Source organism: Bactrocera neohumeralis, chromosome 2, assembly GCF_024586455.1.
Source record: "Bactrocera neohumeralis isolate Rockhampton chromosome 2, APGP_CSIRO_Bneo_wtdbg2-racon-allhic-juicebox.fasta_v2, whole genome shotgun sequence".
NCBI lineage: Eukaryota > Metazoa > Arthropoda > Insecta > Diptera > Tephritidae > Bactrocera > Bactrocera neohumeralis.
In genome coordinates, this window is record NC_065919.1 from 86902876 (window position 1) to 86917864 (window position 14989).

At 31.5% G+C, this 14989-nt stretch overlaps 1 protein-coding gene across 21 annotated transcripts in view; it reads left to right on the forward strand.

The window, feature by feature from the left end:
* LOC126764684 (RNA-binding protein Pasilla) overlaps positions 1 to 14989 on the forward strand; it is a 117106-nt gene that overhangs the window by 76557 nt on the left and 25560 nt on the right. For 10 of the 21 annotated variants that reach the window (XR_007668091.1, XR_007668093.1, XM_050482360.1 and 7 more), the window contains 2 exons: positions 1808 to 2904; positions 5243 to 6792. The exons of 5 other annotated variants lie outside the window; for them this stretch is intronic. Coding sequence is in view for 14 of the 16 variants with exons in the window: in XM_050482360.1 (XP_050338317.1) it covers positions 5817 to 6792 (976 nt within the window). In the remaining 2 variants the exon portion in view is untranslated. Of the gene's footprint in view, positions 1 to 1804; positions 2905 to 5242; positions 6793 to 14989 lie in introns of all 21 variants that reach the window. 6 more of the 21 variants (XM_050482353.1, XM_050482371.1, XM_050482347.1 and 3 more) reach the window with 4 other exon arrangements.

Consider the following 14989-nt stretch of genomic DNA (forward strand, 5'->3'; position numbering starts at 1 on the left):
TAATTTTATTTCAAGGCTTTAAATAAAAAAGTAAAATAAAATGAATTAAAACAAAATAAAATAAAATAAAATAAAATAAAATAAAATAAAATAAAATAAAATAAAATAAAATAAAATAAAATAAAATAAAATAAAATAAAATAAAATAAAATAAAATAAAATAAAATAAAATAAAATAAAATAAAATAAAATAAAATAAAATAAAATAAAATAAAATAAAATAAAATAAAATAAAATTAAGTTAAATTAAAATACAAGCTAAAACTAAAAAAAAATTTCGTTTTTAGAATGTCAAAATTGGAAAAAAAAATTAATAATGCATATTTGTGTATGTACATATGTAAGCGTATAAACTTTTGTTTTGTCAGAATTAAAAAGAAGTTTAGTGTATAAAACTTAGAGTTGCCAGAGTTATCAGTTGTTGCGGTTCGGTGTTCAGAGTCTTTTGCTTACAAATAAAGAGATAAAAAAGCAAATCAGGCAATTTAAAATATGGATAACTATAAGAAGTGTATAATATTATTCTGAATAAAAGTAACATAACATTTTTAAAAAATAAAATACAAAAAGAAAACATCAAAGTTGTTTCTAGCCTAAAAATATGCCGAAAAAAATTTTAGGGGAAGGAAAACACGAAATTGAATTAATTGTTTCTAAAAAAATATAACAGCGATGTGAAACTGTGGAGAAATTAAATAAAATATTAGTTAAATAAAAAATAGCAAAATATTCAATAAAAATAGTTACATAAAAAAATATGAAAATATTTAACAAAAATGAACGATTTATTTCGAAAAAGCAGAAATATTAACTTAAAAGTGTGAAAATTAAAAAAAAAATTATTTTAATCACTAAAAAGATTGAATAAACAAAAAAAACGAGTGAAATGATACGATAAAACGTAATAAATAGTTATAACCATAAATAATATAAATGATGTAAAATAAATTATATATATTTTTTAATTTTACTTCAATAAAATTAGTGAATAAAAATATATAAAATAATATTATTAAAAAAGTTTTTAATTTTTTACGAAATAAATAAAAATTATAAAATTAAATGCATATACTGAAAAAAAATTTAAAAGTTTATAATAACAATTTTTTATTTATTTTCATTCCTTAATTTTAATTTTTTTTCATGTATAATTTCAATAAAAATTAGTTCAAATATTTTTTTAGTTATGAAAAAAACATTAATTATAAAAAAATATATAATTAAATGCACATATTAAAACATTTAAAAGTTTATAATAATAATTTTGTATATAGTTTTATTCATTGATTTTAATTAATTTTTCAAGTATTAATTTCAATAAAAAATATTTCAAATATTTTTTTTTTTATTTTTGATTTATTAATTCAGCTTATGTTGACTGTTAAAAATACTAAACGCTTGCATCTTATATTATCTTAAAAAAAATAAAAAATATTAAACAAATAAATAAATAATACATGAATAAATAAATAAGTAAATAAATAAATAAATAATTAAAAATATATATAAATAACGTAAAAATATCAAATATTCCAATGCATACATAAGCGAAACAGATAAAATATTTTAATATATGCATATGACGAAAATAAAAGCAAAAGAAAATGTTAAACAAACAAAAACACAAAAATCTGCACTTTCAGCTAAAGAATAGTTAGAAACTGTATAAACTAAATATGCAAAATATTTGGAATTTTTTAAAATCATAACATACATATGTACATTTATATATTCATATGCGCTTCTGTACATATGTATGTATAAACACGAGAGTTTACGCAAAATTGTGTCTTATTTTAACAAGCAGCTCATACAAAAACATTCCCAGTGTAAAAAACAACAACAAATACCAATGCATTGAAATCTCCGTACGAGGAACAAAAGACATATGCCAATAACAAACACATCAAACTCATGAATTCACATCAAATGCAAACAAAACGAATGTGATATTTATAAATAATTTCAAAAATTTACGCTTAATGTGATTGAAAGTGCATCAGAACTCGTGTAAAACACGAAAAACTCAAAATTCATCGCTCAGAAAAAATATATTCATCAGCAAACCGAAATCGCGATAAACTCATCAGTTTTACGAAAGTAAAAAACATTTATAAATATAAAAAAACTCAAACATATGTGTATCTATGTATACGAAACGCTCGAAGCACTTGCGAATAAATCCATAACTCTCAGCGTGTGTGTACAAACATAATTACCTGCACACATACATACGTACATTTATGCGCATAACGGTGTGTTTTACAAATATTCGCCAACATCAGCTTCATTCAATGTATAACAACTGCATCCGCACCTCCCGCGCAGCAAGCACAAGCCAACACAACGCGCATCTATTTATTTAGTACAACAACAACATAGAGCGATTACAACTATTTAAGCATTCTCATCGAACTCACCAAATCGCAACTGACATTTGACATTTAATACAGCGATCGAGGCATCCAGCAACAAAAAAAAAACAAAGAGCGGCAACATCTCCATCGGCAACTGCGTTCAACGTCAGTCACATATCGATACATACAGACATCACAGCAAGTGTGCGAATTGACACCTACTTGCACAGACCCGCACCCAAGACCAGCCGAGTCATTTAGTTGGCAGTCCAATAACAATTACGTCACTGCATCTGTCATCGCACGCTAATTGCGGCGTCTGAGCAAACGCATCGCATTGACTAGCGCTAAGTCAGTTAGTAAGTCAGTCAGTCAGTTGGCCTCAGCCTCAGTTCTCTGCAAAGACGGCAAGAAAGAACAGAGTAAAATAAAGAACACGGTCACGTCGTTGGAGTGTAGCCGAGCGAATTTTTGAGCGCTGAGCCAATAAAGCCAGAGAGCATAAGCTGCAGACAACGAGAAGTGGACAAAAGTGTTCTTTTTAACGGTAAATGGATGTTTTGTGCCCCAAAATGGAACTTTTACTACACATTCATGCGGTTCTTGTTTGAATTAAATTCACTCTTTGAAAAAACAATTTTCTAAAATATATTATTTTCAATTCAAATTTGAAAAATTAAATTAAAAAAAATTAAATTAATTAAAAAATACTTTAAATTACTTTATCTTTAGCTCAAAAAATTAAATAATTACATTTTAATAGTTACATTATGATTAATAAGATTAATTAATTTTTTTTTTTAAATTTCAATTAAATTAATTTTTTTATTTTTTTAAATTGAAATTATAGTCAAATAATTTTTTTTGCTATTTTAAAACATTATTCTGCCAACATTGTAAAACTTTTGCTAACTTTTTTCTGTGTTGAAAATAAAATTGTGTAAAATAAATTTAGGCCTTAATAATTTGTCAAATATATACATTTTGAAAAACCTAGAAATCACTTTAACTTCTCAAATTTTTTATTTGGTGGCACATTCAAAAAATTTTTAGTAACTAAGCAAAAATAATGCCAATCCTAGGCAATGTTCTCTTAATTAAAACGCTATTTTCTAAATTTTGCCTTTTAATTTTTACAAATAATCCCAAAGAAATAGTAATATGTAATATTTTAATGACTTTATGAGAGCACATAACCTCAAAACAATCTCTTTAACAACTTCTTTTGCGCTGTAAATTTTTTTTCAGCATAACAGTATTGTTTAAAAAATTCTAAACTGCTCAAAATTATTTTGATTTTATTTTCAATAAAGTGTGCCACTAGTTTTCATCAACAATCGATTTTAAATCAACAATTTATTTTTTATAATTCTTTGTTTAAAAAAACAGAAAATTTGAAAAATAATACATATTTACGACTTCTTAAATCGCAATATATTAAAAATTAAAATATAAATCATAAAAACATATGCTTACTCACATGTAATGAACAAGCCGCTGAAATGTAGTAAAACTTTCTGCCAAACGAAATTTCTGTGTAACGTCAAATGACATAACCATTACCATCAAACGTCATGCAAACCAATACATGCCTGAATACATACACATGTACATGATAAACTATCGCTCATAAATCGCACATAACTTCGCATAATAAGTAACGGGAGTCATTAAGAAATAATTAAATATAAATAAAAGCTGTTGCACCGCGCTCAAAAAAGAATACGAACAGTTTTAACATTAAAGTAATACACGCAGAAGCATAACAGAAACAGACTTAACATATCTCTAAAACCAGTTGTTAAATAAACAGCGCTGTAGTACTTACAGTTCTATGTAATATTCTGTGCTTTAAAATATCTCTTTAATCAAAAGGTGTTTATATGAATTTAGGACGGATTTATAAATGTTTAAATTTATATAAATATTTACTATGAACTTTAGCTAAAAACCTTTAATAGTGTTTATTTTATATATATATGTAAGCATATACGTATATATTTGAATGTAACTGTACATATGCTCATCATACACTACTCTTCTAACTACTCGCAAATATCGAACTTATTGAACACTTACGCCATTAACATCGGGTTAATTTTGACGTAACTACTCACCAACTAGTTACATACATATTCGCACATAAAAATCGCCTCGCACCAAATCGATGGAGATCCATTTCGCTGCTGCTGTGTAAAGAAAAAAATCAAAATAAAAAGAAAACATAAAAATTAAAATATTTACATATCGTTGTTGTTGTTGTTGTCGTTGTCGCTTATACTCAAACTAAAAATATCTATATCTCTATATATATATATATATATGAATAATATAATTAAAAAAATGACTAGATAAAAATACACGCCAACATAAAATCATCAAAGGAAAGGAAGAGCATTAACCAACTCGAAGGCCTTACATAAGTTATAGGTTTTACGAAAAAAATAAGACTAATAGTAACAACTCGCTTTCGAAGTGGAATGTCTAGCACGAACAGAATTTATTTCTAGAAAGCATCAAACTCATTAAATGTACCTAATCGTCACTTTGATCATCAATAAATCATCGCCACTCTCGCAATGTGCTCTCTCTCTCACACACTATTTTCTATGCATCAAATAATCATGGGCATTTGCAAACAACAGTAAATAACTAATCTCGTTTGCCACCACCAACAAAAAACATCTTTGTATGTATCTATGTACAACAGTCAGTCAGACAGTCAAATTCATTGTGCGTGTAACGAAATCGCAAAACTCAAATAAGCAATGAAAAATCAACAATAAAGTAATTTTTTATTTTTGTTTTTCTATTTCTTTTCCCTCTCTTTCTCTCTCGCTTGCGTACTCGATCGATTGACGATTTAACAAAACAAAACAAAAAAGTTTAAGAGAAAAGTATAAAACAACCAAAATAGGTTCACGCATACCCGTCTAAAGCGTAATTGTTAGTGCAACAACCAACAACAACAACTACGTATATTGTTACACAACTAACTAACAACAAGTAGTGAAATACGACAACAGCGCATAAGAGTCTAGCTAAGACAAAAACCATTGCGGTAAAAATTAAGTGAAAATTGGCAACAGCGCAAGCGTCTAAGACACAAAAACGCTGTAAAGAACACTAACTCCTATTAAAAAGGAAATAAGAGAAAAAGTGATTAAACCGAAAGCAAATAATTTGAAGTATTGCAGTGGAGAAACCGTCACAAGTGACCCACGTGGCAGAGAAGCACAAGAAACCTAAAATATATAAAAAGAATATAAAGCTATCAACATAATTCCGGCCATTAGCAGCAACACTACGCCCATTAAAGAAAAAAACTTTACATATATTTAATTGAAAGACTGAAAGCTCAGAGAAGCCACGGCATTAGTACCTATTAAACGCACACATTCGCATACGCATAGAGAAAGCAAAACGGCACACTTGTTGTTGCCACAGCACGCGCACAACATGACCCAACCCAACTCACCTGCAACGCTACAGCAACAGTTGCAAGTGCAGGCGAACGGCTCGGCAGAGAGCCTCATGAGCAACGCCTTCGACTTGATTGGCGGCGCGAGTGCCGCGCAGCAGTTCTTGAATCACATGGACTTGTATGCCCAACAACAGCGCCAGCAACAGCAGCAGCAACAGTTGAACTATCTGCAACAGCAGCAACAACAACAGTTGCACTCACAATCGCTGATGGCCAAGTCACCGTCCACGTCGCCGACCAACTTTGGCAGTGGCGGCAGCAGCAACAGCAGCAGCCACAGCAACATCACAATCACCACCAATAATTTACATACAAACTATAATCAACAACATCACCAACAACAGCAACAGCAACAACATGTCGCCGCAGCAGCAGCGGCAGCGGTGCAACAGCATTTAGGCAATAAGCATTCCATATCGTTGACATCATCGCCAATCACATCACCAACCAAATCGATACTCACACAAGTGGCTGCGGCGGCCAGCAGTGTCGGTGCTGGTGCCGTTAGCGCCACCAGCACAACAACCACGTCGCCGCCGTCATCGTCGCCGCCAACCATCCTAAATAATTTCAATTCACAACACCATTTTAATCTGCATCACAATAATCACCAGATGGATTTACAACAACAACAACAACAACAGCAGCAGCAACTGCAGCAGCAGCTACGCGAGCGCGAAGCGGCCAACGGTGGCCTCAACAGCAACAATAACCAAACAAACAACAACAACAGTCCAAATGGCGAACGCCTCTCGAACGCCACCGCCATGGGCACAATCACGCCCACCGGCGGTCACAGCCCCAACGGTGGCACACACCATCAGCTCCAACAACAACAGCAGCAGCAGCAGCACAACCACGCCTTGGCGCAACACCAGCATCATCATCATCAACACGGCAACAGCACATCGCCGTTCAAGCCGCCAAGCTCAGCTTCCTGTTGGTGTTATGGTGAGTTCCGTTTCCAAATGCTCTTTTGCTTAAACACACAAAAACCAAAAAAAAAAAAAGAATAACAATCAGAAAATCAGTAAAATGAAACATTTCAAGCACCACCAAAGCATCAAAGCATTACATACACCGCCAGCAGCAGCAGCACCATCAGTGCCTGTTGCCGCAACATCATCGCATTGGTCGTGTTGCTCGTGTGTTTCGCAACATTTGCTCTGGCCTCATCTCATCAACGCGCTGATTAACTTTCGCTCCATTGTTTAGGCTTAGCAAATAAACAGGGTTTCGATTTTTGTTTCTTTTAGTTTAAAAAGTGGGAAGCGCGAAAATGCATTTTTACTCTAATTTATTAGTATATTACTTTCAAGGAAAGACGTGGAGAAATTATAATTTTGTTAAGGAAATTAAATGTCAAGAAAAACACGAAGAATAATTCTAGTTTTAAATTATCTAATGAAATTAACCAACATTTTGAAATTTCCATAGCATCACATATACATTGATGTACATATATATGTGCTCATGTGTGTATGTATGTGTTGTGTAGGTGTGCTTTGCTTAAACTCCTTGCAGCCAAACGCAAATAAACCGCAGACTTTTGTAGACACATGGGCACACGGGAGCACACACATAAATATTAGTATATATACTTGCGTATATAATAAAAATATATATCTATATAATTACGTGTGTTTATATACACTCTGTGTCGTTGCATAACAGCAGTCTCACTGGAAGGCTTGTTAAGCTGTTCAGATTTTCCCCAAAGCACCTTCGTCGCCTTGGCATATCTTAAGTTGTCAATATGTATTCGCCTTCTGTTTGGCGCGCGCAATGTTTGTTGCTATGTTGAGTTTGTGTGCGTGTGTGTTTGGTTACAAGAATTTATGAGCAGGTGGAGATAACATTCAAGATATTTTTGAAATGCTTACAACACCACGTGATATGTGGTCATAAATGTTGACATATATATATATAACATGTATATACATACATATATACATATATGTACCCGTGCAATGAATTTAACATTTGGACACTTTAGAGCGCATGTTTATTATTTGCCATATATTAATTGATATATGATTCCGGTCGAATATGGTGTGATATCTCATTTTCTATTTCCAAGCTGTTAGATATACCTTTAGTGACAGATTTTCTACACATTAGTATAACTGGTTATACTTAATTTATGGCGAATAAGCCTGCTCTGGCCTGGTTTTTCATATTGATAATGCTTTTCGACTTCGAAAATTGAAAATTCCACCAACATAGCACACAAATTACACATGCAGCCTTCAACAAGGTTTTTAAAAACGTACTTATATTTATACAAATGTATAAATTACATTATTAAACATTAATTAAGCGCTTATAACAAGAATATTGTATGCTAATTTCTTCCAAGTGTTTGTTTAATGTTTCTTATGAAAGCTAACATAATTTCTGAAACTATTTCCCTCCACTTAAATATTCTCTTTATTTATTTCGTACAAAAATTTAGTAATATTACTTCCTTCGAAGTCTTTTTCATTTAACGCATTTACCATATGTGCCTGTATATGCCAACCTTTTCAAGGTTGCGTATTCGCCATGTATTACAACATAAACAATTTAGGTCGAGTGCCGCCGGTAAACTTATTTATTTGGTTATACAACGTGGGTGCTTGCTCAATTATTTGAGAAAGTGGTGACTGGTAAATTTGGGCGCTAAACTTTTGACAAAAAAGGAAATAATGTTGCGTCAGGTCAAATGAAAATGGAAGTGTGTTCAAAGATATTCATAACCCCACTTAAATAATAATATTATTTGTATTTCCTAATGAATTATTTATAGCGCTGGTAGACATGAACAAGTGAAACAGCAATAAACCTGAAAAGTTGTCTAAATATTTGTTGGCTTTAATGGTTGTATTCTCACTGCTAACATTCGCTAAGGCACATCTTTCAATAAGATTGTTTGCATTTAGAAATTACTTGAGTTCGCCAAAAAGGGAATATCTAGGCAATGAGAAATGAATGTTTAAATAAATTAAGAGTAAATCAAATAAATATAAACTGTTAGTAGCGTAGCGAATATTCTACTTGAAAAAGGGGGAATAAATATTTTAATATTTAAAATCGATCCTTTAATCAGAATTAAATATTTAGAAAATAATTATTTATAATATATATTATAATAATTATAAAATTGGAGTAATATATATGAACTTTATTTTTAATAAAAAAGGGTTTTAAAACTGATTTTTAAATTTTCATATTTAATTAGAAATTCGAAAATTAGTTTTCTGTAGATTTCAGCATAATTTTTCAAAAAAAAAAAAATTTAAGTGGTATTTCAATTATTTTTTAATTTATTGTTTGCAGGCATGAGCAACAATAGCTCACTTGGGTTTGCCTATTATTATATATTTATATGCGAAATTTATCTTAAAAATTATTTTGAGAGATTTTTTGCTATTTTTTTATGAAAACTATTAAAGTTCATTAATTCGCCAATATCTTTACCTTTCAATTAAGCTGTTACATGGGTGTTCTCGTGTAAAAAACAGCCTTTTTTGAACAAATTTTTCTCACGTAAAAAATGAAATTCTGAAATTTTTGGAAAAACATATCTTAAACTCGGCCATTGCGAAGCCATTTTCGGTGAACACTTTGAAAAAAGATGTGCTCGCGTTTGCAGGATAACTTCTTACAGGATCATCTAAAGAGAAAAAATACAAAGCTCAGTTAAAACCTAAACTTAGAACTTGGACGAAGGAAAAAAACTGAAAGTTGGATTTTTGCCAATCATTTTTACAAAAAAAAAATTAAAATTTCAGTGAAAATATCTCGACATTTTTTTCAAATAGTTGTAGTCGAAAGTTCGTCCAAGCCTTTAAGAATTTTATCTCAAAGTATTGTGTAAAATTTCACAAAGATCGGTTGAGTAGTTCTCGAGAAATCTCTCCAACCGACTTCAAAAACACAGTTTCGAAAAGAAACTCGTTAAGTGCTCAAGGCTGTATCTCCGAAACTATTACTCGGATCAACTTGATGAATTTTGGACAATATTCTAGAGGTTTTGTAGAATTTAATATGGACAGAAGTGGGAGAATCTTATATTTGTCTTTTGTAGGAATTGAAACTCAAAGACAGTGAGTTCAAATCTTACTATACTCATGTTTGCATGGACGTTCAATTAATTCTGTTTTCAATATTCCCCAATTCTTAACACAAATTTTTTTGAAAAATTTCTACACAAAATTGTATGTTAACCCTAATGCTTTGGGTGTGTTAAACAGTACATATTCCAACTTGCGAATAAAGAATTTGTTTAAATTTCGCAAATAACTCAGCATGTCGTTGAAGCTCATAAATCACAGCAACAACATGCATTTAGACTGGCTGGCATAGAAACAAACAAATAACCAAAGTCTATTAAATATATTTATACTCGAGCAAATGTGCTTTTCGAACAAATAAACAAAAACCGTTAGGCGCTTGATAAACGTACGACACACACATAAGCATAGATGAATAGAAACCAATACATGTGAAAATGTATGAGGTAGTGTGCGTGTATGCCCGTGGCGACTTAGTTCATTGTCTTTGGCAGCACGCCATTGCGACATTCTCGGTTGCGGTAGCCGGGATATGGATTAGTAGTCTCGCAAAAGAAAACACATGCCAGATAATTATGCAAATAAATATGTTTCTTACAAAATTGAATTAAATATATATAATATGTATACATATATGTATATATTTTATTAATTTGAGAACACGTGAAGCAGGCGTGGCTGTAAGCATTTGTTTGGGATCTCATTTGATTGGAGCCTTAGCACCTACACAGCAGCATTTCATTTGGCGCTTCGTGCTTTATACCAACAAATATTAATTTTTTTAGTTTAGACTGCATTTTTTACCTACAAAACTGTTATTTGCTATCGAATATGTAAATATTTGCTTGCTCTGGCGGCAAGCTTGTTGCTCCATTTCATAATTTGCCTTGCCGCGCATTCTTTTCGCACAATTTATTTTGATTATCCGCTTGCTGGTGTTCTATTTTCCATTCAAACTTTTTACCTGCACCATTTGCGTGCAGCATAACGATTAGTCAAAATGTACAAATGTACTCGAACATGCGTGCGTTTCTATATAGTTTTGAGTACATTTGGAAAAAACACATTTTTGAATATTTATAAACTCTGAAGTGCAGGCGATTTCGTGACGAACTAGACAAGTCACATGGATTTGTAGACATATTTCCCAAGAAACCATAAATAATGCAACGTTTCATCGATTTACTACGTGTATTCAAAATCACGTCATTAGCAAAGGAGTTTATTAATTTTTCACTGTTTCTCGGGACAAGTTATGATTTCGGTATATAGAAATATGTATAATCGTTTTTCATTTTAATGAAGTTTTAAACTTTGTATACACATCAATTTCTTCTTTACTGGCGTAGACACCGCTTACGCTATAACCGAGTTTACAACAGCGCCTTTTTACTGTTTGCCGTCAGCTCCTTTTTCACCTGGTCTTTCCAACGGAGTGGAGCTTACTATGACGACATGACCTAGACACCGTAGATTCTGTCTCTGAACTATGTCTATACCATCCTATGTTTCGTACAATTCATCATTTCATCGACTGCGCTATTCACCGTTTCCAATGTGCAAATGACCATAAATCTTTTGCAGAACATTTCTCTCGAAAGCTCGTAACGCGGACTCGTCAAATGTTGTCATCCACATCGTCTAGTTATGTTAAGGGGCGATACCAGTGTAACCCAAGAAAAATTAGGCGATTTTCGTGAATTTTTTTAAAAGAAAGTAATTGTTCGAATGTTTCGAAGTTCTTTGGACATATTAAGATATATTTTAAACTATATTTTAAGATTTTCATTTTACAAAAATATTGAATAATAAGGGAGTTATGTGCTGTGTCGTTTTAATGTCAAATTTACAATATTCAACCAATCAAATAGATCGTAGGTCATTGTATAGTCAATATACTCAATACTCAGTTTGAATTTAAAGTCGATCGGTCAATTTCTCGTTGAGCTATGCTGTCAGCAAAAAATGTCGTTTCGAGAAAAACGCGTTTCAAGTTTCAACTATTTGCGAAATACCTACGAGCGGTCGCTTTTTAGAACGCTGCCACTCAAAAACTATTCAAGATATAACCTTTCTGATTTCACAGGACATTTTTGAAAATATAAACTATCGAAAAAGCCAAAAAAAAAATCGAATTTTTTGAAAGTGCCACACTTGTTTAGCTCTATAAGGGATAAATTTAGTTCGATTTTAGGTATGAAAAACTATGAATCTCCAGATTTTGTTTGAGCAAATTTCAAAGTTTATTATAATGTTTCCAAAATATTCGCTTATGCATACAATGATATTAGAATAAAATGAATTTCATCAATATATGTACATATGTATGTTTGTTAATTTTTTTTGAGAATTTCGAACTCTCTTCTAACAAACTCTTAAAATATCAGATCGAGCAAGCAATTTATTCTCTTCTCAATATTTATTTCACAAAGAAGAATTTTTGAAATTACATTTCTGGCGGCGTAAAATGTATTAATCATTCTTTCAATGTATGTATTTATGTACATTCGCTAAAATATATTAAAAAAATATATGTTGAGTGCCTTAAACATTTCTATTTAGGATTTTAGCTTTGCGTGAACGAAAAATGTATTTTTGGAACAACTGTGTCAACGTGCACGTGCCTGCGTAGATCACTATATATATAAATATATATGTATATATGCTTTTGTGATTTTTTTTAATGAGAACATATTTAAAAGAAGTAAAGCATAAGCCTACAACACCGACAACAAGTTCTCTACATTTATTTGTACACAGAAACATTATGAAATATTTCATCAATTTTTTATGTCGCTGATATTAACAAATTAACATAATCTGAAGGTAAAATAAATTAGTTTAAAAATTAATTATGTTCTCAGATTGTATTTAATATAATTGATAATATTTGTTGCGCTTAATGAAGTTGTTCAATTTTATAACAGGGTTTGACAATTATCAAAAGAAAGTGAGTTACACTGAGTCAGGGTTGCGTGGAAAAGTCTTATTTACAATACTTGGTAATACACTCGTGAGGAGGTTATGAGTCAGTCCTTTGTCTTGCTTAATTAGAGAGAGAGAGGTAAAGTAGCTGTCTACCGACGCACTAGACCTCCAACTCTCAATTTATACTCAATTTTGCAAGAATCGCATAAGTCTTTATATTGTGAATCTTGCGAAATTGATAAGTAATTGCATCCAGTAATATTGCCACAGATTGATTGAGTGAATTATGTGCTTATAATTTGCTTTCAACGAAATATTTGCTAGAAATAAAATTTTCCATTGCAGAATTCGTGCATACATGCTGCATTCAGTACCTAATAATGTATTTAATTATTATATATGTATATAGAAAAATAATTACTTTTAACCCAAAAATATTGTTTTTGAATATAAATTTCATATATTTATCACCTTCATATCGCTCGCAAGCCATTCTGCTGATTAAAGCGACTAAAAATAGTCAAGCAAATCAGCTGTCAGCTGTCAGCTAAGATCAACTGAGATGTCAACTGTCAGAGCATGTCAAAATCGCAAATCCAAGGTGCATATTTCGTCGCTCTGATTATTATAATTTACTGAAAAATTAAAAATTAAAAAATTAAAAATTAAAATAAAAATTGCAATGCTCATGCTAATTGGCATGCCACAAATTCTTACAAGAGTCGTGGCAAACATCTGCTTATTTTACAGTCAAAATGTCTCGAACTAAATTTATGTTTTCCTGCTTAGTTCAAAAACTTTAAGTTTTTAAACAAACATTTTTCGAGAAATTGCTCTACTCTAATTGAATTACAGGCTATAACTGTGCACCATATGCAATACTACTTTTTTAGTGTTTATTATTAAGGTGTGTACATATGTATTTATATATACACTCATATGTACATACATTTATTATTGGTGTCTGCGTTAGCAATTTTTTATTCGCACTTCTTTGCGCGCTTGCTAAAAGGCTTTTCTCGTATTTTTTACATAATCATTTACATATTTATAAACCTCTACGTGCATATATAAGTAGATATGTAAGCGTGTTTACAATTCTTAGGCCTGCTCCTACATTTATTTGGAGCACACTCGACACTTCTGCTATTTGGGTCTTTGGGTATCTGTGCAATGTCATTTTGTCCTCGCTCGGCTCTGTCGCATTTGAACACGAATGTACGAGTGTGTATGTGGGCTGTGTGTGAAAATGGTTTCAGTTCGCAACTTGTATCTAATTAAAAACTAACGATGTAGCGCAAGTAAACAACAACAACAACAAAAGCAAAAAGAAAACGCAAATCAAAAAGTAAAAGTAAAAAGAGAATATAGAGGTGTACTTAGACACAAATATAAAATTCTGAAGGGCACGCAAACACATATGCAAAGGCACGTACGAAATGCAGAAGCCGAAAGAGCACGGGATGGCGACTAAATTAGAAATGCAATGTGAACAAGTAAGAAATGAAACAAAAATGGAAATGCCGCAAGGCAGCAAGGCCGAGAGGGAAATATAAAGAAAAGTTTCGAAATGTTATTGCGCCGGCAATATATAAAAAAAAAGTAAAAAAAGTATATAGAAAAATATGAAAGCAATAATAATAAAGCAAGAAAAGTGGTACAAACATTTTTATTTTATTTTGAAACCCTTCTTTATCACTTTATTTCCAATTTATTAATTTTGAAACTTTTCCTACGTGAGACTTAGAAAGTATATAGCATTTCCAACATATGTAACTGCTGACACCTATGAACCCAATGACAAACCTCAAAATTTCGGTGTCACACTGTCTCATTGCTCTATCGCTTTTGCGACCCGCTGACCTGAACGCTGTGCAGAGTCGTGACCTAATTATGTATATACACACATCTACTTACAAGTATATGATAAACTATGGCTAGGGGTCTGCTAGTGTTAACTTTGTATGTGTTGCTCGTATGATTGTGTGTGTGATTAAAAAACTACAGAAAATTGTGATTTTGAGGTCATCAAAAAGGTCGTCCTTTGTAAATATAAAATAATTATCAAAATTTCCTTTGCTTCAGAAAACAACATTAGAAGTTGCGAATGCCTCCGATTTTCAGCTAAGGAAACGTATACGCGTGTGTGTTGCAGTTGCACAAGC